Below are 26,683 nucleotides of genomic sequence, written 5' to 3' on the forward strand. Positions count from 1 at the left end.
CGCGGTTGTGGCCAGCGGAGGCAGCGGAGCCAGTCGAGTTGGAGCGCCGCAGGATCACCGCGTGGTTCGGTCGATTAGTCAGACGGTCGAGTCGGTCAGTTCGAGGGTACGTGACACCTGCGCAAGTTACAACCCACGTTAGAAAGAGGATGGCGCTATTCCGCTTTACCCCGAAACGCTGCCTCGACGTGCAGGTGAGTCCCTCGTTCTCCTTAAAACCTCGCTCTCCTCCCCCCTTCTCAACCCTTTTTTTCCTCCCGCATGAGGAAAGTTAGCGCCGTTCTCACGCGCTTTCGCGCCCTTCGAATTTATCAGTCGTTTGTTCGATACAAAGAAAAGCTCGGCGGGTGTTCGAAATTCGAAATTCCACGAACGTGGACACCTTCGAAAATCACCCCGGTGCGATTTTCGCCGGCCGCGCTGATTTTCACCACCGCGAACGGCTGACCGCAGTGTTCTCTATCGACCGGCTTGGACGGAACCCTCCCGTTCTGCAAAGTAACGAGGATAGGGCTTCCGAATTCGTCGATAGGGAGACAATCGAGCGACCGCGATCGATTTCACGATCGGTCCTTCAACAGGATTTTTCTTGTCCTATTCAAGATAGATGGTTTTGAAAAGGACTTTTCCTGATTGTATGAATCGTGTACATGTGTGCTTCTTGCGAATGTTACGTGTTGATCGGTCATTGTGTGCGAGGAGTCTACCGTAGAATCTAGACCTTTCGTTTTCGGCCGAGTGAGGAGGAAGCGGCAAACTGCGGTTTAACGCGTGTCGTGTTATGTGACCTTGCAGAAATATCATTATTCGATTATGAACAATTTAGAACAAATTTGTTAAAATAAGTAAACAGCTTTGTATTAAAGTTTAAATGGGGTTTATTATCGATATAATTCGTTTCCACGTCTATATATATTTAGCCTAAATATGTCTGTCTAGGCGTGATTCGATTATTACGAACATTGACTTAGAATATATGTTAAAATGAGTAAAGCTACCCAGCAAACCCAAAGTTACATATGTAACGTACCTGTTGTAATATAACTGTAATTAATTTAATTTTAACTCACACATGTTATATTACAGTTATATTTTGTATTATATTATAACGATATAACTGTAATGTTACACATCTGTTATGTTACAGTTATATTGTTGAGTGAAAAATTACAATAAACGGAGTTAGCGAGTTACGTTACATGTAACTTTGTGCTTACTGGACAGCATTGTATTAAAGTTCCTTCAAATGGGGCTTATTCTCAGTGTACATCCGTTTTCTCTCTCTCTCTCTCACGTCTATATATTTAATCTAAATATGTCTGTCTAGGCGAATGTTGCGCGTGATCCACGCAAGACTCAAACTTACCCAGAGTTAATACAATGGTTAGAAAGAAATTAATTCGTCGAAGCGCGTTTTTCATTGCTTGTGATTTTTTGGAGTGGGAATTTCGTCGATGAAATTATCGTAACCTTATATACTCGGTGTTTCAGAAAACCGTAGCTCCTGTTTCTTTTTTTTTTTATTTTATTGGGGAAAAATCTCTCTTTGGAGTTTATTAAAGACTCCGATATTGAAGTTCTGGAGCACGTTGCAAAGAGAATTGCATAATAATCGGATTCCCCTGTTTCCCTTAAACATTTAAGTCGATCGATCCGTAACAGTCGATGCCACGCGTCTTCATGTAACTCCAGCGATGCACTCGGTGACACGTCACATGCACATAAAATGCATCGTGTTTGCCAGCGCATCGAATCGATTCGGGAACGTCCCGAGATCGATCATTCGTCCCATGAATGGTACAGATTTATCCATTGCAATTGGATTCTGGCGCAAACATTCCTCCAGCCTTTAAGTTTAACTTTAAATGATACTTTATACAGAGGGAAATCCCGCCGCAATATGCGTTCTACATACCTAGTAACAGGAATTAAGGTTTTCTATTAGCGTGAGTAATATATTAACATAAATAAATGTTTATCTGTCATTGACGTATGGCATACATACATTCAACATTCAACAGTATTTACATAATTAAGTATAAAAAAGAAACATAAATTAGATACCCCCATATTTGAATCTAGATATATTTTACATTCAAATATAGAGAAATTATAAACTGGCGTAAAAAATAGATTTGATATTTAATAAAATAAAGTATAAATAAACATAAGAAATGTTATACTTTTTATATATATTTATTTTAATATATTTCACGTTCAAATATGAAGAAATTATACACAGTGACATAAATAGATTTTATATTTAATAAAATAAATATAGATGAACATAATAAATATATTTTATATACATTTATATCTTTATATATTTTATGTTCAAACGCGGAGAAAGTATACAGAGTGGCGTAAATAGATTTTATATTTAATGTAATAAAATAAGTGAAGATAGAAAATATATTATATAATTTTATATTTAGACACCAGAAATATATAGTGTCGTAGTGTGTTAATAGTAATGAGATGATATCAGTTTAAAAAAAAGTAGATAACTAACTAAATCCTTGAGTTTAATCAATATACATGTTACGCGGTCTTTTCATCTAACAGTCTTTTAAATTAATTTTTTAATCGATAATTTTAGAGCTTGCATAGAAACGATCTCGTGCTGTCTGCATCCGCGAGTCTCTAAAGATACACTTGTGCTCGACCCATATCTGGTATTAATTACAGCGTTAATTACGATTCTTGCATAACGGACGTTTTAGCGGAATATCAGTATTAAACGCTTGACTTTGCCGATACAATCAGATACGCTCGTAAATGTCAACTATTGTAATAGTCTGCGTGAATTATTCATTCTTCCCACAACGAAGGTGGACAGTGACGAAAGGATTTAAGAAAGAGAATCTCATCGCACATGATGTATATTGGCGCAATTTACATTAGCAGTAGAAAAATTATTGTAAAAAAGAGTAATCGAGTCTACGAGCGAGCGATGATGACATGTTCTTCACCGCAAGACTGACGTCAGATATATTTTTTTCTCTCTAATTAATACATATAGAATTTTACGATGTAATAGAGGGGACAAAACCGCATTGTGTGTTGATTCCGTCAAGTCTCTCTCTCTCCCTTCCTCTTCTTTCTCTTCTTTTTCCTCTTTCTCCTTTTTATTACTTTTGTTAATTGCATTCTACCCTTACATTTTTCTTTTATTTTTATCTTTTTAGAGGACTTGCCCTAAAATAAAAAAATAAGAAAAATATAAAGCTAGAAATACGCAATTAACAAATAATAAACGCCTCTATCTATCTATTTATCTATCTCTCTTTCTCTTTTGAAAGAGAGAAAGAGAGGAGAGGGATAAAGAAGAACAAATATAAAGATTCGAATTTCACGATCAAGTTCGAGCTTGTGCTTCTGATTCCGCTTGAAGAAAATCCATTTCTACATACGATTACGCCATTACGCAATGCGTGCCAACGCGTCTTCAATATATGCACATTCGAAATCCACTCGCGTGCATTCATCCGACTGACACGCGTCGCATGACTTCGCGAAATTAATTATACGCGGTGACCGTGAGAAAAAAGTGTCCTTATCTAGGAATAATTTTGAGCATTTTGAATTATGAGATAATTCACGAGTCTCTGAATCGCACGATTTAAATGTAATTTTTCATATTTAACATCATTTATTTTAGGACTCCTGCACACAAATTTCCGTAAGCAATCAATAAATCGATATTTTTTATTTATTGCTTACTTACGTTATTGCCTTACGTTATCTACTGTAATTGGTCGATTTGCTTACATTTAAGTCTTTCTGTGTGACCATGGCCCTTATACTACTGCACGCGTTTTTGTTCTGTTATAGAATACAGTCTGTCCGCAATGTAGTATAATACTTAGTTCGCAACACGCTCCGACGTGTTACGACACGTTTCAGAACAGAAGACGCTCTGGAGTTCGTGCGGCGTTTTTTCATTGAATTTGAATCAATATCGTGGTGCTAGGCGGCTCTCTAATATATTTTATAATTATATAATATACATTAAATGACGATAAAAATTTCCACGGGGGAGTTGCCAATAAATCTTGATTTTCGGAGCTTATTCTCTCTCTTTCTTCGAAATATAATTCATCTGAGAGATTTGAACTCTTGAGATACGCAAAGGTGACGTAACCATCACGCAGAATTCTATGAGAAACGAGGTTTTTTTGCATTTCCGTGCACGTAATGAGAAAATAATATCGATGAGACGTTGCACAACGCGCGCACACGTGTGCACACATAAAGCAGAGCTCTCGTATACAGGGTGTTCCAAAAAGGTCGGGACACCTAAATATCTCGGGAAATATAAGTTTTACAGAAAAGTGTTTCAGACAAAAGTTATATGGTTTAAAAATATCTATTTACTGATCCTATCAGTTTGACCTTGGGTTGCGTAGCCAAGGTCAGGTCAAGGTTACATTGATTTTCTTAAATGGAACACCCTATTTTTGATTCAAGAATCTAATAGGTGATGTCGAGAGCTTTCCAAAACGCTATAATATAGTGCCGACGATACTGTAACTTTGAAGCATTATAACTTGAAAAGTACTTCATGAAAAAATATTTTATTATAGCGTTTTGGAAAGCTCTCGACATCAGCTATTAGATTCTTGAATCAAAAATAGGGTGTTCCATTTAAGAAAATCAATGTAACCTTGACCTGACCTTGGTTACGCAACCCAAGGTCAAACTGATAGGATCAGTAAATAGATATTTTTAAACCATATAACTTTTGTCTGAAACACTTTTCTGTAAAACTTATATTTCCCGAGATATTTAGGTGTCCCGACCTTTTTGGGACATCCTGTATACGCACGTATGCACAATAACGCGATACTCTACTCTGTTTTCCCCTTCGTCTCGCTGGCGCAGAATAGGCCTGTTCTTTTTGGCTGAACTTTTGCACCAATTCATCTTTCTTCCTTTTCCCTTCAGGAGGAAAGAAGAAGAAGAAAGATGAACTGGTGCAAAAGTTCAGCCAAAAAGAACAGGCCTAATGTCCATTGAGCAGTCTTGCAAGACACTGGGCTAATTTTAGCAGCGATTTCGAGGCCGAAAATCCTCTTGCACCCTGCTGTCCCCGTAATCCACATCGACTCGACCGTAACCCTGCTAGTCCCGCGTTCTAATTAGGCCAAGTTGCCTTAATCGCCAAGTCCTTGAGGGTTGAGATTTCCCCCGAGGATCGACTGGAGATCTCTATATCTTAAAATAGGCTTATATACATATATATATATATATATCATAGAAAAACGAACGATTTTGCTGACTATATCTAAATTTTTTTTTATTTAGATGCAGATCTAAAACTAATTTTGTTAAACTATAAAAAATTATGCAGGACACTCAAAATAGTTGTTAGAATATCAAAATTTTTTGCATCATTGATCTCCAAATTCTTACGAGAATTTTGGAATTTTATTCTATAAAAGAATGAAAATTAAGTCAGTCTTGAAAAAGAGTAGCTCAATTTTCATTCTTTAAAGATTTTGCTTTTCAAAGCGGGATTCATTTTAACTGTTTTAGAGAGTATGAGTTTCCTATATAATTGTTTTGACGATCCAATAAAATTATTTTCAAATCTGTGTCTAGCTCAATTTTTATATATTTCAGTAAATCGTTCTTTCTGTGTATGCATCTCGGAAATTCACGAGATAAGGACATTAATCAAATGAATTCACCGAGTTACTTTTTTTCCTTGTACAGTAGACTCGTACAGAGATTGCAACATCACATTACATCTTTTAATATTTATTATATGAAAATATCTGAATGACGAGTGAGGAACTAAGAGCTACTTGAGTGAATTTTTTATATCGTGATTCTTGGCAGGCTTGACGTAATTTTGTTGTCGTGCGACTGTATACATATATACACTTCATCTGTTACCTAATGCCGACTATGCACGATAGCCTATCGCGTAACGAACTATTTCAGGGGTGATTCTTTCATTTCGAACCCGAACGCGTATCGTTTATTATTAGAGCCTTCCACTTGACCTCACTTCATGTCAACGCGTGTTTTACTGTCATCGCATATTTTACAAAACGATTTTTTTTCTCTGTTTACAAATCTCTATTATATTCTTGACGAGCCATGATGAAGAATTTTTTTTTATACAGTTAAAATTTCTGCAATATAATTTTAACTATGAGGCGTCTGAGGTAATAACCAGCACAATTCAGAATTAATGTGAATACGATGATGTTATTTTGGCTTCAGTTATGTCACGGTTTTAAAATTAAAAGCCTTAGAAAAACAGAAAGAGAGAGAGAGAGAGAGAGAATGTTTGCTATATAATTGCTATAAAATAAATTGATTCAATACAATAAAAAGGTTGCACTGAGAACTTAATCGGTTTTAGTATTTTGGTGTCATTTATTATGATTAGTATGAGTAACACATACATGCATAATATATAATAATCTTGAAGCCTAATCTGTCTTTGTAACGTAAATATCATCTCAAAGATAACAATGATCTCACTTTGATTATTAAAAGCATGGTTAAATATTGACACATTTATTTTGAGCAGCGAATGTTTTATAATTTACTACTCTTGTGCGATAAAAATTGCATATTTACTCAATATTAAGCTGGTCGGAATTATATTGCTATCTCATGATTCGTTGCGAAACAAATTTAAACAAGCGATTAAAATGCATTTTATCGTGTCACTTTTTATTTAACACGTCATTTATTATTACAGAGTAGCTCATAATGAATTTTCCATAAAAACGAAACTTACAAGTGTTTACAATTGTTGTTCTTGCATAAAATGAAATTTTATTCTTTCTTTGGTATTCCGCTACATGTATATAATATTATAGTCATTTCTGCATCAACAATCTCACTATATATATATTTTTTTTTTCTTATCTTTACATTTAAAACATTTTTTGTAAATAAATTAATCATCATAGAATTACAATCTTTTTTAATACTTGTTAAATAATTATTAAACATACAAATAAATAAAAGTAAGCTAGAGTCAGCACAAATAAACGGCGCAAATTCTTTGTGAAATAATTTAATGCTCACAATTAGTAGTTGGAGTGAAGATGTTTTCTTTATTTGAATGTTTCAATTTTCTTTGGAGTCCTCCTCAGCAATGTAAATACATTAGTATTAATAGCTCACATGTCTATAATGATTAAGTCATTCACAAATTGACAAAGATGAAGCTTACTGATCATTAAGGAACAGAAGCGTGTCATGAAGCTTTGTTACATATTCAAATTACAGATGTGTTGAATTCGGATATAATTATTGCACATGTTATAATCACGTCCGTATATGACGAGCGATATCCAAATTCAACATATCTGTATTTAATTTAAATATGTAACCAACCTTCATAATACGCTTCTTGTTCCTTAATGATCATTTGATCACTAGCGCTTCATCTTTGTCAATTTGTGAATGACTTAATCATTATGGACGTGTGAGCTATTAATACTATTGTATCTACATTGCTGAGGAAGACTCCAAAGAGAGTTGAAATGTTTAAATAAAGAAGACATCATTCCAACTACTGATTGTGAGTATTAAATTATTTCACAAAGAATTTAAGCCGTTTATTTGTGCTGACTCGTATTAGCCTACTTTTATTTATTTGTATATTGTTTAAAATTTAAGAGTCCGTTTTGTAAATAATTATTAATTATATGATATGTAAGTATAATTCTTTTTTTTATATCCAATAATACATATAATAAATTTTTTTGCTTAAATAATTATATAACACAAAATTTTTTTGCTTAAATAATTATATAACACAAAATTTCGATCATGTTAATTATATGATTACGAAATTTCGCATTACAGTGATTGCATTACAATTCTAGAATACGAAAAATCACGAAAAATTTAAAACAAAATATTTATGTTATTGACAGACGAAAATTAGGGCGATTATTAAAAAAATAGGACATCTTATTCTAAAGGATAATTACATCTGCTCATTTTAGCGCCATTCAATTATGTGGCACATGAAGAATTAGACAAATATGATTCGCGGGTGATTCGTAATGCTCTTCAGATGCAGATTACACAATTGGCGATAACAAGTGCCGTGTGTGATATATATTGTATGTACAGGTGTGATATATATGTCAAGTACAATGTCATAAACATAATCCATAAAATTAATTTTCTTGCCAAATTTATCAGAAATGTGGTTTAAAAAAAACCTCCCAAACTCTTATTTTAATTTAATTACATCAAGAACGAAATGCTTCGTTTCACAAAGATATGTCAAATAATATATTAATATTCTATTATTTTGCATAAAAGATTCATATTTACTCTTCATAATTTTTGTATCACAATATAATATTTTTTTAACACAAATTGATATCTAAATAATATATTCTACACATAAATATAGCATTTTATGTTGAATTATTCTTTTAATTAAAAACAAATTTTTTATTAATATTTTAGAAAAAATTAATATTTCTACGTTTTATTCCTAAAATATACTATGCAATGACGTAATTGTGCGTGCGGATAATTTTTTTAGATTAAACGCAATTTAAGTTCAGTTTGTGCAATCATATAATAACTTGTCTCGTGTTAAGGGACTTTATTACGTCGCTATGCGAGCTAAACTGCGAGCCTAAGAATGAAGGAAATTCCAGCGAATTTAATGAAAAGAATGAGTCTGAAACTATCTCTATTGTAGATAGCTCTTTAGAATTATTTATTTAATTCTATTCGTTACAATCTTTATTTTTATCTTTATTTTTTATTCTTCTCGAGCTTCTTACTCCGATAGGGCTCTTTCGACTTTGCCACAAAACTAATCAGGGAAAAGTCTGGAAATTTTATATTATAATAGTAATTTATATTACATTAATCTTTCAATAAAACATTTAGATCGAACGAAAATACAAAAAAAATTTCAAAAAACTAAAAAGGTCAGGAAAAGTCAGGAAAAGTCATGAAATCTTATCGGGAAAAGTTATAGATTTTTAGGACTATGTAGCAATGTCCTGTATTCGTTACAATCTCTATTTGTTTACCTTTATTTTTTTTATCCTTCTCGAGCTTCTTACTTCTTATTAATTGACGGTAGGGTTCTTTCTTCACACTTGTTTTTTTCTTCACAAAAGCAAACAGAAAACTCTCATGCCACATCATTCGCGTATCAAGTAAAAGTGTTCAACCTGAACTAAGGTTTACAACCTTGGTCGACAAACCGGTTAAGTTTACCTCGGTGCCTCCATTTTTATTCCCAGATCGACTTTTTGTACGAATGTATGGCATAACCAGTTAGAAATTACAATCGTGCTAATAGACTTTTATTTTCGAAGTATAAATGCAGGGTTTTATAATTTCCATAAAACTGGAAATCAGGGAAATGTCAAGAAAATTGAAAACGGTCAGAGAAATCAGGGAGAAGTCAAGAAATTTTGCAAAATTTTTGGGAAAATTAAGACATTTTTTTTTTAAAAAAGTTTAATATACCTACATCACTTGCAATTTTGGAATATTACCAACTTAACAATTAAATGCAAGTAGTGTCAGCAACATTAATAGTAATTTACATTGTTATGTTAAATTTCACTCTCAACAAAATATTTGACGGTTTCTAAATCAGGACGAAAATACAAAAACTTTCAAAATATTAAATACATCAGAAAAAATCATGAAATTTTGTTTGGAAATCAGGGAAAAAATTTAGACTAAAGAATTTATGACAACTCTGAAATGGAGATGTATTCTATTATAATCTATTTATAAATTTCATTTGTACATTTATAGATAGTATACATATATATGTCGTATATTGTATAATTATCTGTTTAGATATACCATTTTTCATTATTTTTTTCACTACGTCATGAAACACGCACGCAGAAACGTTATCAGTAACACGTAATGCATGCTAATGCATGATAATTTTCGTTAAATGGTATGTCATAATCGAAAAAATTCCTTTTTCGTTTCTTAATGAAAAAGCGACTTAATATTCCGTGACGAAAGAATTCGCAGGAAGGAAAACGGGGCAATCGTGTCAGTTGGCTAAACGCTAAACAAGCTGGATCGTATAGCTTTCATGAAAAATGCAGCAACATACGATAGTCGATTAATCCAATAATCCCGAAATAGTTCTCGCGAAAGGACCTATATATTGATTTTTCTGAAAATAATGTCCTTGTCCATGAAAGCGAGTCATGTCCGGTTTTTTTTTAAGGTATCGTAAATGAATTGCGTGCGCTCATGGTGATCGCCGATCCAAGTCTAATTTAATCGCGTAAACGTCTTACATGCAAAGTCCATTAATAAGGCTAGCAGTTATATATATATATATATGCATATATAATTTTTAGAATGAATTGTCGCTCTAAAGAATGAAATCTCACTCTTAAAGATTCAAAATTGAGCCACTTCTTTCAAGACTGGCTCAATTTTCATTCTTTAGAATGAGATTTCATTTATAAATCTCCACAAGAATTTAGTTTATATACTCGGAAAGAACGATTTTGAAGTAACTAAAAGTTTAACTATTAGTTATAAATCTAAAAATAATTTTGTTGGATTATCAAAATAATGATGTAGAAAACTCAAGTATGATGAACAGTGTTACAAAGAATTTTGATATTTTGACAAACAGCTTGAGCATCTTTTATAATTATTTTCATAGTCCAAAATTATTTTCAAATGTGTATCTACCTGCATTTTTAAACACTCCAACAAAATTGTTCTTTCCGTGTATACACAATAACAATTAGTGACATAATAGCACAAGATAGAGGATCCGATAATGGACATGCATAATTATAGAAGAATAAAATATTAATAACTTATGGAGTTATCTTTGCAATAGAGTTAAATAAATTAAATTACTAAATTGGCTAAATGTTTTAATAATAATTTAAGTAAACAATAAATATATATATAATTTAAATATATATAATTTAAATAGTTTAAATATTAACTCTTACAATTAGATATTATTATAATTAAATAGTTTATAATTGTTTAATAAACTAGAGTTTTTCTATTGTTTGCATATTACATTAATTAGACTTTAATTAATCTACGAAGAAAAACAAGTAGTTGGTTTTAGCCTTGTAAGAAGTGCGTTACAAGGTCGTAGATTATTGAGAGTGTAAAATATTTTTTATAAAATATTTTTTAACGACGTGTCTCGATCTTGTTCTACGCCAATTGAATTTTTACAATCGGAAATGTTTTATACACATGAAAAAAGATAATCATGAACGTGAGTATGAGAGCCACGGTAGTATACAATATGACGGCCCATAAAATGACGTCAAATGTGCCAGAGTATCAGTCAACACATGTAAAAAGATAAATCCGTCATCCTGGGGCAGCGACGAGCCCGCCAATCAGAAATCTATTGTACTCGTGTTCTCAAATCGTCACTACGTGAATAATATGTTTTGTTATTGAGTCAACATGATCGATGCAGGTACGTCTATTGACGTAATAATAAGTGAAAGGAGTTGCCTATTGCGTTATTCCTCCTTCATTTGGAGTAACATGCATTTCTAGAGATACAGCGTGAATCACTCGCTGTATTATTGAATGAAACATCTCAAGATTGCGGATCTATTATATATCGAGATTTCTGTACACAGGATATGTATGTCACTGAAGTTCTTCCTTCAGATATGTGATTTAATTTCTTATATAATGGTTGATTTATTCCTAAAAATATTCCCAGATCGTATGTAATTTTCTGTACACTGAAAAAATTTACTAAATTTTAATAAATACTTGTTTAAATAGTACTAACTACAATAAATATTTACTTATAGTAAATAAATATTTACTCTATAAAAAAATGATAGTTAAATTAATGATCCTTATATCAAATAAATATATATTTACATGTAGTAAATGTTCAATTAGTACTATTTAAACAAGTACTTATTAAAATTTAGTATATTTTTCAGTGTAGAAGCAGGAAAAGAAATTATTTATAAATGCGTGAATTATGATTTATACCTACCACATCTCAGTGATTTGTTATTATTAGATGTACATTAGACGTACATTAGATGTGCGACATATGTCTGGAGAATTTGTGCATGTGAGCATTGGAAGTTCTTATCATCCCCGTTTTCCGGGTGACATAAATGAGTCGACATTTATTATACCATATATATAATTAGGATACATTATTAATTGGCCGAAGCGGAAAAGTATTAATATAATGTTTGTTATAATCGATCGATATTTAAAAGCATAGTGTTAGAATATATTATTAGTACTTTAAAAAAATATATTTAACATCATTTAATTTAATATTATTTAAATAAAAGCTTTAACTTCATCATTTAATTTAATATTATTTTGAAAACTGAGGGATTAATAAATTGTGTGTGTATTTGCATTTACTGTAAAATACTATGTATAACATATAAAAGTACCTACAATTTTACTGTCAGCAACAGAAATTTAAAAATACGAACACTGGCACAGTGGTATTATTTAAAAAAATCACAAATTATACGAAAGAAAATTACTTTTGTCCGTATAATTTATAAGTATGCCATATAGACTACGTTTACACGGCTCGATTTACGCCGAAGTTATAATATCGATGTTATAAAACTAGCTAATAACAGTCATTTCATTCTTCAAAGGAGTAGCTATGATTGGCCATTTCATAACATCGATATGTTGTAATTTCGATGTAAATCGAGCCGTGTAAACGTGATTGCTGACTATAGTGAACTTTACCCCGCGTGACTAAACTTTGTTATCAGTCGCCGAGAAGATTCAGACTCATTGAAAAATCTTATCAGCTGTTATTATTCGCGAATCTGGCCATCTTCATATTTCATCAGCTTTTTTTTAGTGTTTCACATTATATCACGTCGTATATAGAATCTGATGTATATAGAACAATAATGAAACTGTATTGTATTTACCTTAGATGTAATTCGTCTTTCGCATGCTCGCAACCGGAACCTGTTATTGAAAAACGAGCCGTGGCATTTTGATACGCGAAAGTCAGCCCGTGTCTATATCCACGATCTCATCTCCCACGCGATAAATATCATTGCGTATAACTCGCAATTTAAACCTGATACTGATCTCGCATTTCGCGATTGCGATGCGTCTGTAGAAGAGTATCGAGTCAAATCGCAAGTCTGGATCCGTTTCTACTTACATGTGTATATACACTCCAAGGCCCGATTACACCAATGGGTTTAACTTTATTTTAACTTTAAGCGAAGCTTAAAACTTTTCCTTTCAGCTTGAGAGAGAGAGAGAGAGAGAGAGTGTTTTAAGCATCTCTTAAAGTCAAAATAACATTGGTACAATCAGGCCTAAGACTTTTAGAGTGAATCGTCACTCTTGAAGAGTGAAATCTGTCTCTAAGGCCTGGTTGCACCAACGTTACTTTGACTTTAAGCGAGACTTAAAACTCTCTCTGTCTCGTTTTAAAGCTGAAAAAGAGACAGAAACAAAGAGAGTTTTAAGCCTCGCTTAAAATCAAAGTAATATTGGTGCAATCGGGCCTAACAGGTGAAAATTGAGCCAATCTTGAAAAGGAGTAGCTTAATTTTAATTTTTTAAAGTTACCCTACACGGTCAATAATACTAATCAGTAATATTGAATCAGTAATAATGACAATATTGCACAATGCATCAATATTTTTAGTATTCTTACAACCTTATACGATCATATTGTTGACAATACATTTCACTTTAATTTTACGTACATTATCTATTACACTGTGACATATATATATATATATATATATATTCTGTGACATGGATCCTAATAAAGCGATACCGATGTTGTAAAATTAAAATCCAGTTCACCGTCAGTATTCTACATCAATCCATCAATATTAAATACACGATCAGTAATATTGTCAATAATTGTTAACATTGACAGTATCATTAACGTACAGGATCACTTTTAGAGTAAGATTCTACTCCAAAGAATTTAGAGAGTATACATGTGAGTACTTAAACCGATACGTTATCCCTCTTAATAAGATTACCATCAATTGTCCTACCGCAGGATTGAGCAGGTTAAATGCATATTTTAAAAGGTCAATCGCATTTGCCGCACGCATGATTGACCTTCGAAGACTAGGCGTCCTCCAATTGTTCAATCGATTTGTGGCTCCACGTGTTATCCACAAAATCCGACCTTGATCGATAAATCTCGATTAAGAAAATGTTGGAAAATATTTTTGGCGTGTCCGCGAATAGTCATCCTCGTTAATTAAAGATTGAAGCGATTATAATTGGACGATCGAGATTATCGCAGACGATAAAAATTATCGTTACTATTATATTTATCTCTGTTGTATTATTTTCCTCATACTCCTAATTTTTTCCTTGAAGATTTAAATAGCTTTTGCATACTTCTCTAATTAAAGGATCATTGTATTCTCGTGGAGGCAACTAGAATTTTTCCGACACTTTGGCACCTTTTATCACGGTCGCGTTATTCGCACACGGTAACCCGAATTGCACATTAAGTCGATCAAGTTTTTTTATTTTTAGCTATGCCATTGGCTTGCTGCCAAAATTTCGCGTGCTGTCTAACGCTTGGCCGCAAAAATATTATATATTTGTACCTCTTGAGCTTCTCTTAAGAAATCAAATTGTATAGGAACTGGATAGAGTACTCAAAAATGAAAAATGTACACTGAGAAAAAAAATGTACTAAATTTTAATAAATATTTACTCAACATAAAAATGATAGTTAAATCAAATTAATGGTTCTTGTACCAAATAAATATATCTTTTATATATGTATTAGCAGAGAAGAAGGCGGTATTGTGGCACCCCAGTTACATTTTACACAATAACTTTGTTATTGTCAATATTTAAGTTTAAAACTTGACAATTACATTCATTAAAATGTTGTTGAATCGATTCTGGACTTAAAGTTACGAAATATTTATTACTTAGGATACTATTAATAAAAATGTGGCGACATTGCATAATGGAAGAAAAAAATGGGTGATAATGTGGCCTACCATAAAAACAGCCTTAAAATATTAATTTTGTTTAGAAAATAGTATTTGGTTACAAAATTAACAAAAAAGTAAAATATTTTAAAATGTATGTAAATGAATGTATATACATTCATATAACTTCTGCATATAAGTTGCTCAGTACAAAAAATAGTACACGTAATATAAAAAAAGCTATAGAGTAACAGCTACAATCGATTATCAAATAATTATTTTGATATGAAAACCTCAAAAAAGAGGTCGTAAGTAATCAATATTCATAGAGGGCCACATTAGCAAAATGCCATGGTATTGTTTAAATTTGCATAACTCAAAATATATACAGTCAAATAAAATGTTAAATAGCACATAACACACTCAAAAATACATATATTCATATGATAATACGCTCAAGTTTAAAAAAAATGAGGAAGTAGGTGTAATTAAATGCTAAAATGTACCTCAGAAACGTTTCGAAATACTTAAAAGTAAAATTGCGTTATATAAATAAGTGCTGGCTATTGAGTATTGATAATATTAGTGTAACGGCGAGCTACTGAACTAAATAAATTCCATAAGTAATCATTAGGATTCGTTATATAATAGCGGAGATATTAAGGGAGGCCACAATATATACACTAGCTATAATACCACCTTCTCCTCTAATATTAGTAATGTATATCTTTTTATATTAATAATATTTACAATAGTAGAATTAAATTAGTATTATTCGAACAAATGATTTATTAAAATTTAGTACGTTTTTCCAGTGTAGTATAATTGTAGATTGTAGATTGATTGAGCCGTATGCTAAGTATATTTTTCAATTATCCCCTCGATGAAGCTTTTCCTAAATTTTTTTAACGTTGCAATTACATTGTGAGATTGAAAAAGTACGATTCGTGGCTTCTTGTACAAAGGTCAATGTCGACGGGTTCAAGTGCGAGCATCGTATCAAGCGAATTTCCCCGGCGCTATGTAATCGCGTTACCACGTGATTAAAAAATAGCGTGGAACATGCGCTATCAGTGACATGATGATAAGAGCATGCGACGAAATGATCTTTGAGCCTTTTGAATTTGAAGGTGCACTGTGGCAATTATACGCGACGTAACGTGCAATGTGTTTCGTTTCTCTTTTGATACAAATCTAGGAAAAGCGTTTTAATTTTTCGATTTGAATATGTTAAAATTATTATATAATATATTTACAATGTTATATAATAATTATAATGATTACAATTATAATATAATGTATTAATTTATTGTGTTACCTATAATTATGATAGTGTTATCTATAATATGATATTATATAATATAAAAGTTATATAAATAATATAATGTGACATTTTTAATTTAAACTCGTTTAAATATTCAACGAAATTTCACATTCCAGTCTCGGTGAATATAGTACTGCCTTGTGATATATGGTATTGTTTTTTTCGTACTTTTTACCTGGATATCCTGGGTTGTTTTTTTCTTTGACCTTTTACCTTCGTTGACGAATATTTGCATTTCCTTCGTGTAATTTATTTTTTTTTTAAATTGATTTTGACGATATTGACTTCGTCAATATTCTTTTTGTCTTGGCAGCTGTGTAATACTACTTTGTCGGATAATCGTCTTGCACCGTCATAATTATTTTGAAAGAAAGATAGAAACGCAAATTATTATTGATAAAAAGTTAATTTATGGTTCTCCAATGGAATTTGCCCCTAAGAAAAATGCATGTCGACAATCTTTATGGACTTCTAGTGTGACAGTTTAACTTTTAAACTGGACTACCGACGTCTTACCGCATCGTAAACTTTGATAAGTCACTTTATGATATTACAGAGAAAAACAATTAATAATTAATAAACTGATTAATAATTATTGTCTGTCGACGTCAAAGATAAACAGAGGTATAAAGTCCAGTTTTGCAGAATCTTTTCTTATTATTCTTTTTTTTCCTAGTGAACTTATTACTTAAATACGTTGTTTTATTACAAGATCCAACATTTCGGATATGACGTTATTAAAAATCGTAACAGAGATTTCCTTCATCGTTTTTCATGAATTAAAGATATAAAGATACTCATTAATTGAAATTAATAATTTTCTCTGAAACTTAGAGTGAATTTTACTCCGAAGAGTAAAATCTCACTCTTAAATCGGTATTTATGACCGATTCTTATTTTTAAGACTGTCTTAAGTACAGTCTTAAAATGTCATAAACCAATCAGAGAATCGCATTAGCATTTTGAGACATTGGCTACGTACAGCAGAAAAAGCACCTTTGCAACAGTTGTAAACTTCTTGAATATGATTGGTTTATATACTATTTAGATTCAATGAGGAGAACTAAAGGCAAGACCAATCATATTAAAGAATTTTACAACAGCTGCAAAGCTGCTTTTTCTGCTGAACGCAGCCATTACTTGAGACAGTCTTGAATGAACAGACTATGAATACTGGCCTTAAGATAAAAAATTGAGCCACTCTTTTTCAAGACTGGTTCAATTTTCATTACAAAATTATAATAAGAACGGTCGATAATCGAGCATATAAAAAAGTTATAAATAAAATATTTCGTCATTTATTCAATAAGAACAATAAAAACAGTGTACGTTTCGAAACCATGGGTCCTTCTTCAGCAATTTCGGCGGAAAAGTTAGATATTCGTTAATGATACATAGATCAATTTACATTAATATCGTGATAAATGTTACAGTTAATACATTCTTGAATTTGTTACAATAAATGTATAGTATTGGACATACTGAGGATGATTTATAATTACAAGTTGAAATCCTGTTTTTATGTGAGTGCGGCGTTGGTCATTTTTTTTTTACGATTGGTCATCGAATCTTCGTTGTCAAGCGAAGATGAGTTGGAACAATCGTAGTTAAAGTATAAATTACCTAACGATAATTAAAAAGCAAATTAAGTAATTGATTAAAAATAGAAAGAAGCTATAGTAAGTTAGTCAATTTATAAAATATCAATCTTTAAAAAAGAAACTATGGTAAATTAAAATTAATCAGTAAAACTTAGGGGTACATAGAAAAGATTTTTAATTTTCATTCTTTAAAATGAGATTTTGCTCCAAAGAATTTAGAGAGTTCGAATCCTTATTTAATCTATCGATAGAAATATCTACAATTTTATCGAATTGAGATTCTAATCGACCCATTATTTTGAGTTCATTGTGATTTGTCGATATTTTCGTCTTGACTTCGCTCTTTACCTCGCCTTAACTGTTCACAAAATGCCACATCACGTGCCTATAATAATCTACGCCCATTAGAAGGCGGCTCTTTCGCGGCTATGCTACATCCAAAGATAAGCGAGCTCCGGATGTATGTATGTACACATCACGCGACTTTCACTTCGCTCAACGGGGATAAAAAAGAGAATTAAGCAACTTCGTATCTGCGTATCTGACGAACGTGTAATTCATAATTCGTAGTCACGTGGCCCGCTAGTGTGCTTGCACACATTGGCTGCGTTCAATAGAGAATACTAATCAGTTAGTGCTTAGTGATTGTGATGATAGTCTTTAATATGATTGGTTCTTACCTTTAGTTCTTCACTGGATCTAAGTGTAGGATTCAATTATATTGAAGAATCACTAAGCGCTAACTGATTAGAGTTTTCTCTACTGAACGCAGCCATTGGCGATATTGATCTTCCACTCCTCGTTTAAAAGCCTGGATATTTCCGTCGCATATTGCCTTTATCTACAGCTGCAATTCTTATCATTATCTTTGTCACCATTACCTACTACTCGTCGTTATCGTGAAGACTACTGTCGGTTTGTACTTGTTGCAATCGCGATTTCGAGACTCGCGCGGAGCGACTCTTGGAACTCGTTTCGACTCCAAGATTCGGTCAAAATTGATCTGATCTAAATTGAGATATTTATCATGTTTAAGATAATAAATACTTATCCTTCATAGAGAACGAGTGGAGAATTAATTCTCCCCCCCCCTCCCCCAATGTGTTTCCGCAAACGGCACGCTCTGTTTGATAATGACCTCGAGACCCCATCTCATTCTTATCTACTATCTAACGTATCTCATAACGTTCGATGGCGTGTCGAGATGAGAAACGATTACGGATTTTTTTTATGTCGTCATACGCAAGAACCGATTACGAGTTTAACAAGGGATAACATATCACTCCCACGTAATTCTTTCGTAACATTTCGCGTATAAATATATAACTGTTGCATGCTTCGTCTTTAAAATTTAGATTCAACTGGCGATCGAGAGAATCGAGTAAAAATTATTTAAAAAATATTGAAGATTATTTTTAGATAATTCCGATCCTTCGTAAATTTTTAGAGCCAAATAAATGTATGAAAATATCAATAAATCAATTTCATGCCATTTCTCATTACATTTCCTTTCTCAGACATTTATTTTTTAGAGCCAAATAGATGTATAAAAATATCAATAGCATCTTCCTTAAAGTAAAGTATTAAATTTGTCGCTAAAATGTTATAATCATATGTTGTGAATTTTATGAATTACACGAGACAGTTGCATAAAAAAATCGTCATATTGGGATCTGTCCTCGTTTCCTATAGCATTATGAAATAGTTTTCCAATGCGAATTTACTAACCTAACAAACACTCGGGTACATCATTGACAATAGTTAGCAGTTTGTCGCTTTTACGTAATCCACATGTGTCTTCCACCGTGACGATATTTTACACAATGCGTACGTCACGCATAGGATGTTCCGCAAGAGAATCAAAAACGGAAAATAAGTGGCCAAAAGTTTGTGTAGAAATTAACTTGAGAAAAAATCGAATATAATTGCATTTATTTTAAATGTCAACTTAAATATTTGACATGAAGGATAAAAATTGTAGAAATTGTATAATTTAATTTATTGGATTGAGCAAGAATTCTTCGCGTTTCTTTTGTAGAGGAATTGAAAGACAAGTTTTAAATGTGTAAAATCTCATTTATAAAGCATTTTTTTCCTATCTTCTTTCAAGCTTCATTCTGTTTGAATATATTCTTATTGAATACATAATCAAATTATGCTTACCAAAGTCGTCTATTGAAAAAAGATAAAACAATTTTTTTGTTTAACTATAGTATAATTATACGGAATCTCATAATATAATTTTTACCGTATTTAATCCTGAGTACACACGATTGGAGTCATTCGCGTCCTGCATTTCTTAGAAATAATACTGAACAGAATGAAGCTTGAAAGAAGATAGGAAAAAAAATGCTTTATAAATGAGATTTTACACATTTAAAACTTGTCTTTCAATTCCTCTACAAAAGAAACGCGAAGAATTCTTGCTCAATCCAATAAATTAAATTATACAATTTCTACAATTTTTATCCTTCATGTCAAATATTTAAGTTGACATTTAAAATAAATGCAATTATATTCGATTTTTTCTCAAGTTAATATAGGAATTCGATCTTGGTTAAATAATGGTTTCTATTATTTTCTTTAATTTTTTTAAATAAACAACTTTATAAATACTTTCTAAATATGTTATAATAAAATGTATATATATATGCACTGAAAAAAGAAGTGTTTAATTTTAAGATATTAAAATGTTTTGTCTTGAAAAAGTTTAAAACATTTTTAAGTGTTTAAAAAATAGGGACAAGAATAAAACACATTTCTTTTTACAGTGTGGCTGTGTAGTTACTTAATAATATTTATAATTATTTAATAATTGTTGTGTACTTGTGAAAGTGATAAAAATTAACCGTGGGCACAAATGACCCACATTGTGTAGTGAGGGATCGGAAAATTTTGTGTATTTTAAATGGTTGATTTTGATATATATTCGAACAATATATATCGTCTGTATTTGTTCCTGAGATTACCAGCTTTTGATAAATTCTGCATTTTGCATTATTCTCATCAGCTATTAATTATAATGTTTTTTCTTCCAGAAAATAACGTCGGCAGTCTTCGTACGGCAGCTCACTGATGCATCTACGGATCTTAAAAAGGTTCTTATTGACAGAATCCCGAAGGAACAGGAGCGAGTCAAAGCCTTCCGTAAGAATCATGGGTCCACCAAAGTCGGAGAAGTCACCGTCGATATGGTACGCACTTTATTAATCAATCAGTTTTTTTTATTATCATAAAATAGTTTAATCTTGATTAATTATTTGAATTATTTTTAAATTTAGTCAGAGAAACAGTGATTCTCTAAAATAAAATCTTATTTCCAAGATAGGAAAGAGATATGCGGTCCTGCACATTATTAACGTTTTTAATTAACAATTTTTTATTGCGATTAATTTTAACTGTATCGCGATTATAGATATTCGCATTTATTATTAATTATAATTAATTATAATAATCATAAATTCGAGGAGGAACATAGACGGATTATTAATCGCGTTACCAGCCTGAGGATGAGTCGATAAAGCCGCGTGCTTGTTATGTGATCATGATAATCGTAACGCATGTTGATAATTTCTGATCGTCACAGCAGCGTCAATAAGTAGTGTATTTTTTCGTTGACTATCAGTTGAATGCAGCGCGTGACGATTAATTATTTGAATTATCGAATGAGCTGACTCGTACGTGACGATCTTACTTGTCGCGTATGAAGACCTCATTCATCACTCCATGTAGGCCTATTTTTATACTTATCGCGCCGATCTCTACATAATTAATTAATGTTGTGCGTAATTAATTAATGTTAATACATTTAATTTATTTTATTTATTAATGTTAATAATGCATAATTAATTAATGTTAATAACGAGGCTAATGATATTTTTTAAATATGAATTTACTCACAAGTCAGAATATTGTTAGTTTTAATTAATAAATGGGAAATATATAGCGGTATTCTTGAAGAAAATTATCGAGAAATTTGAATATTTTAATAAATAAACTCGAAGCTCTAATTTTTCATTCGATTATATTAATATTATTGAAATTAATTAGAATAAACTTAAAAAGCTTAGAAGATTTAGGCAGCCGAAAGAAGTCTAATCGAAAATAATTGATTCTTGCAATAATATTAGTTTTCATTTTATTGCTCAGTCATCTAACATACTTTGCTTTGAACGCAGATGTACGGCGGTATGCGCGGCATCAAGGGCCTCGTGTGGGAACCATCGGTCCTGGATCCGGAGGAGGGCATCCGATTCCGCGGGAAGTCGATTCCCGAGTGCCAGAAACTCCTGCCGAAGGCGTCCGGCGGCGCGGAACCGCTCCCGGAGGGTCTCTTCTGGCTGCTGATTACCGGCGACGTGCCTACGGAAGCGCAGGTGAAGGCCATCTCGCAAGAATGGGCATCCAGGAGCTCGTTACCCGAGCACGTGGTCAAGGCCCTCAACAATTTCCCGAAAACTCTACATCCGATGACACAGTTCTCCGCGGCGATCACGTTGCTAAACAGCGAGAGCGAATTTGTTAAGGCGTATAACAAGGGTGTGCACAAAACCAAATACTGGGAAAGCGTGTACGAGGACTCGATGAATCTGATCGCCAAGCTACCAGTGGTGGCTGCCACTATTTATCGCAACATCTACAAGGGCGGCAAGGGTCTGGGCTCTGTCGACGCTGGTCGGGACTGGTCCTGGAATTTCACCAACATGCTCGGTTATGACAATCCGCAATTTATCGAACTGATGCGTCTCTACCTGACGATCCATTCGGATCACGAAGGTGGTAACGTGTCCGCTCACACCACTCACTTAGTGGGATCCGCCTTATCAGATCCGTACCTATCCTTCTCTGCCGGTATGAATGGTCTGGCCGGACCACTGCATGGTTTAGCTAATCAAGAAGTGCTGGTGTGGCTGGAAAAATTGCGCGGTCAGGTCGGCGACAATCCCAGCGACGACAAACTCAAGGAATTCATTTGGAATACGCTGAAGAGCGGCCAGGTCGTACCCGGCTACGGACACGCCGTTCTCAGGAAAACTGATCCGAGGTACGCCTGCCAGAGGGAGTTCGCGCTGAAACATTTGTCGGACGATCCGTTATTCAAGGTATATCACGCATCTTATTGTAATGTTTTAATTATAGTAGAAAGATTTTATTCTACTTTAGATAAAAAAGAATAACTGAATTTTCATTAATCCGCCTCTTTAAATATTTAAAAATATTGCCATAAAAATTGAGAAAATTAACTTCAGAATATTTATATATAATTCTTTTCTACGTTGCATTTTTATTTGCATACACTGAGAAAAAAGTTATTAACTTGACTAAATGCGTTTAATTCGTAGTGATTATTTAGTAAACGAGAATGGATTGAAATGAATTAAAAATTCCAATTCATTTTAATTTATTCGAATTCAAGCTTTAGAGTCCGGAGCCGGATTGAAATGAATTAAAATGAATTGATATCTGAAGGCATAAATTTGTTTCTGTTTATGAAATGGATAGGAAAAAAAAACAATGAAAATAAATCTTCCTGTAAATATTTTTTTGACGTTATAGTAACATTTATAATTCCTTCTTTGTAAATAGAACAGTATTTTTATATACATTTCGATTGAAACAGGAATATTCCTATTCAATACTGAACTCGGATATAAATTCAAGGCTTACATATTTTCGTCATAACTTTTTTATTTAAACAAAAGTGCGTATTTTATAATTTTGAACTGTGATGTATTCACAGCTTACAAATTATGTTGAAATTGTTTTAATTAAAGTGAATTCAAACGAGATTGTTCTTATTCATAATTTTGAACTGGGATATATTCATGGCTAACTTATTTACGACATAAGTATGTTTTTACTCAAATTGATTGAAATATGAAATGTGCTATTCATCATGTTGAATTTGGATGATTTATGCGATATTCGTATTATATTATTTTTTTAATTAAAATTAATTAAAATACGAAAGAGCTATTCATTATGTTGAATTCAGATGTATTCATGGATTCAAATAGATTCGAAAAATCAGAAGCGCGGATTCGGAAATGTCGAAATGAATTCATTTTTATCCATTTCAATTTATTCTCATTTAATGGTCGAGTATTCATATATTATATTTAAATTATACGTGAGTCATATATCATGTTAATTGTTTGAATTAACAAATATTTGTTTAAAATTAATAAATATTTGCTTGACAACTCGTATCTGCTACATTTATATATATATAGTTGAATAAACTAATATTTTTTTGAATCAGCAACTTTTCCTCTCATTGTACATTGCAGTTTGTACACTCTATTCGGAATTTAATTAGCATAATTCTGATTTAATTCCAAGTTAATTTGCATCAAATTTTGATATCAATGTTAATGTTGATGTTTTCTCTTTTACAGCTCGTCGCGCAAGTGTACAAGGTAGTGCCGCCAATCTTATTGGAGACTGGCAAGGTGAAGAACCCGTGGCCAAACGTGGACGCACATTCGGGTGTGCTACTGCAATACTATGGCATGAAGGAGATGAACTACTACACCGTCCTGTTCGGCGTGTCGCGCGCGTTGGGCGTGCTCGCTTCTCTTGTTTGGGATCGCGCCTTAGGACTGCCCATCGAGAGGCCTAAGTCCCTCAGCACTGATCTCCTTATGAAGGCTGTCAAGGCTTAAGGACCGTTTCTCACTGGATCGACGATCGATTACCAGCATCACCTCGGAGTCTCGTCGTCCTGACCTCGATTTTATTCGAGTGTCAACCGCGGCGCCGGGAACTTTGATAAGATCATTTTGATACCAATCTCGATGGAACCACCTCAACGAGCCCGCGCCTTATTGAGCAAATGATAGTGCGATTGGGAGAGAGCGAAAGAGTGAGAGAGTCGAGAATAAAAGAGACACAAGGCTAGGTATTAAACGCGACAAATAATTACGTCTAATGTATTATCTAAATGTAGAATTATTAAGACACATCAATGTTCCCTGTCAACGAATTCGCATTAATTATCTTCCCGCTGTCAATACTTTCAAGTATGAATGACGATAAACAGACATTAATCACACAGGCAGACATTATATCTGTATAATTAATTATACAGATATATGATGTAACATGATTTAAAAATATGGCTGGTTTAAGTTAAATTCTTAGAAAGTATCAATTGCGGGGACAGACTTAAATGGGTATTCTCGCAACATAGCTGCTTATATAAGTGGAAACGTAGATTGGTCCAACAGTGAAAACTGCCAAAATTGTGAAGAAACCCACGATAGTGCAAAAAATCCAGGGTTGGTAAAAAAAACATGTTTTAAATGGATTTTAAACAGTTTAAAACATGCTTAGTTGATGTTTTTAATGTTTTTTTTATAGTACTGTTTAAAGCATATTTAAGGCATTAGAATCTAAAAAAATCCAGAGGATAACTGTTAGATGTCTGTATTAAAATTTTTAGACGTTCTCTAAATGTTTCTCAGATGTCTAAAAGATGTCTCCTGGAATTTATTTATAGAAACACACACAAGATAGAGGAACGCATCAGAAATAGGTAATTATTGTAAATAAAATCATCGCTCAATACAAAGCAACATGCCGATTACCGCTAGAAATTTAGTGAATTTAAACTACGCAAAATCTGCGGCGATAGTTAACGTGTTAGCCTAACGACGTAAAATCGTAAATATAATAGAAAATAGCGACTCGAAATCTAGATTCATTGCGTAAGGCAACATAAATGTTCAAGAAACATTACCATCTAAAAGATAATTTAATTTAGATCAGACATCTCTTTCTCTCTCTCATTCAGAGAATTTTTTTATATCTGGCACTTTTGCGTTATTCGGAATGTGATTAGACATGAATTAGAAACCGTAACATTGTTGTCTTGCCTCGTCACACAAAAAATGCACCCGAATGTATATCATATTTCTTTTTCGAACGGGTGAATTACTTCAGAAATTTATTGGATTTTCCAGCAACAGAACAGTATCATAAAAAGTAGGTCTTGAAAGCAATAGTCGGCAATGGAACGTCAAAAGGCGAACGTGCCAATTAGCTCAGATGTAGATCTCCCGTTAGTTTACTGTCCCACTTCCCTCAGGAAATTCATTCTAATTGTAGACAGAATAAATACTGTATCTATAATTCTGATTGTTTTTGAAATGGCAAAAGAAATGCTGTTGCTATACGCGAGTTGCGGTAGTTGAATACTTAACAGCATACAATGACGCAGAGTAATTAAGCATACTTAAAAATAGCGTTTATGGTTTCGTCGAACGGCATACTCGGTCGTATCGTGACGAGAAACCGCTGTGAATACAGTGTAAAATTAAAAAGCATGACCAGTGGTGGATCCACTGTTATAAGAATGAATGAGTGTGTGCATATCTCTTATTTATAACGAATGTGAAAATAAATGAATCAAAAGGTAATCGTAACTGATAAATCTTTTCTCCTTCGGGACTTAGGATTCACGAAGCACCGTTCGCTTCTAATCGTTCGCCTTAGTATACGTAACTCCAAGTTTACGATATTTATCGCTGAATATTCTATCGAAATATCGAGAAAAGCTTTGGATAAGGAATAAAATTTAAAGAGTTTTTAAAGATATCCAATAAGGTATCATCAATTTTAATACCGAATGAAATATGCTTAATCTAAAGACAATAAAAAACTTATATACATTTCTTATTGAAATGCAAATTATAATTAGGAAGTAGGATGGAATTATCGTGATAAATAAAAGTACAGCAGATCCGTATATTTCTTATTGATAGAAACTGATCTTTAATTTATTTAACATCCCATATTTTTAGCCTTTTTATTATTTATTAAAGTCG

General features: G+C 32.6%; 1 protein-coding gene across 1 annotated transcript; it reads left to right on the forward strand.

The window, feature by feature from the left end:
• kdn (citrate synthase) lies at nucleotides 1-25,122 on the forward strand. The gene is made up of 4 exons (XM_018447067.1): nucleotides 1-194; nucleotides 20,894-21,049; nucleotides 22,034-22,957; nucleotides 24,254-25,122. Exons 1-4 carry the CDS (start codon nucleotides 150-152, stop codon nucleotides 24,518-24,520), a joined length of 1,392 nt encoding a protein of 463 aa, XP_018302569.1. The 5' UTR covers nucleotides 1-149; the 3' UTR covers nucleotides 24,521-25,122.
• Nucleotides 25,123-26,683: the final 1,561 nt, after the last annotated feature.

Source organism: Mycetomoellerius zeteki, unplaced genomic scaffold, assembly GCF_001594055.1.
Source record: "Mycetomoellerius zeteki isolate Tzet28-1 unplaced genomic scaffold, Tzet1.0 scaffold197, whole genome shotgun sequence".
Lineage (NCBI taxonomy): Eukaryota > Metazoa > Arthropoda > Insecta > Hymenoptera > Formicidae > Mycetomoellerius > Mycetomoellerius zeteki.

Bases quoted from the DNA above. Each gene is read 5' to 3' on its own strand.
- kdn (XM_018447067.1), top strand. From the start codon at position 150: ATGGCGCTATTCCGCTTTACCCCGAAACGCTGCCTCGACGTGCAG. The intron at 195-20,893 runs GTGAGTCCCTCG...TTTTTCTTCCAG, and splicing joins AACGCTGCCTCGACGTGCAG to AAAATAACGTCGGCAGTCTT. The intron at 22,958-24,253 runs GTATATCACGCA...TCTCTTTTACAG, and splicing joins CGGACGATCCGTTATTCAAG to CTCGTCGCGCAAGTGTACAA.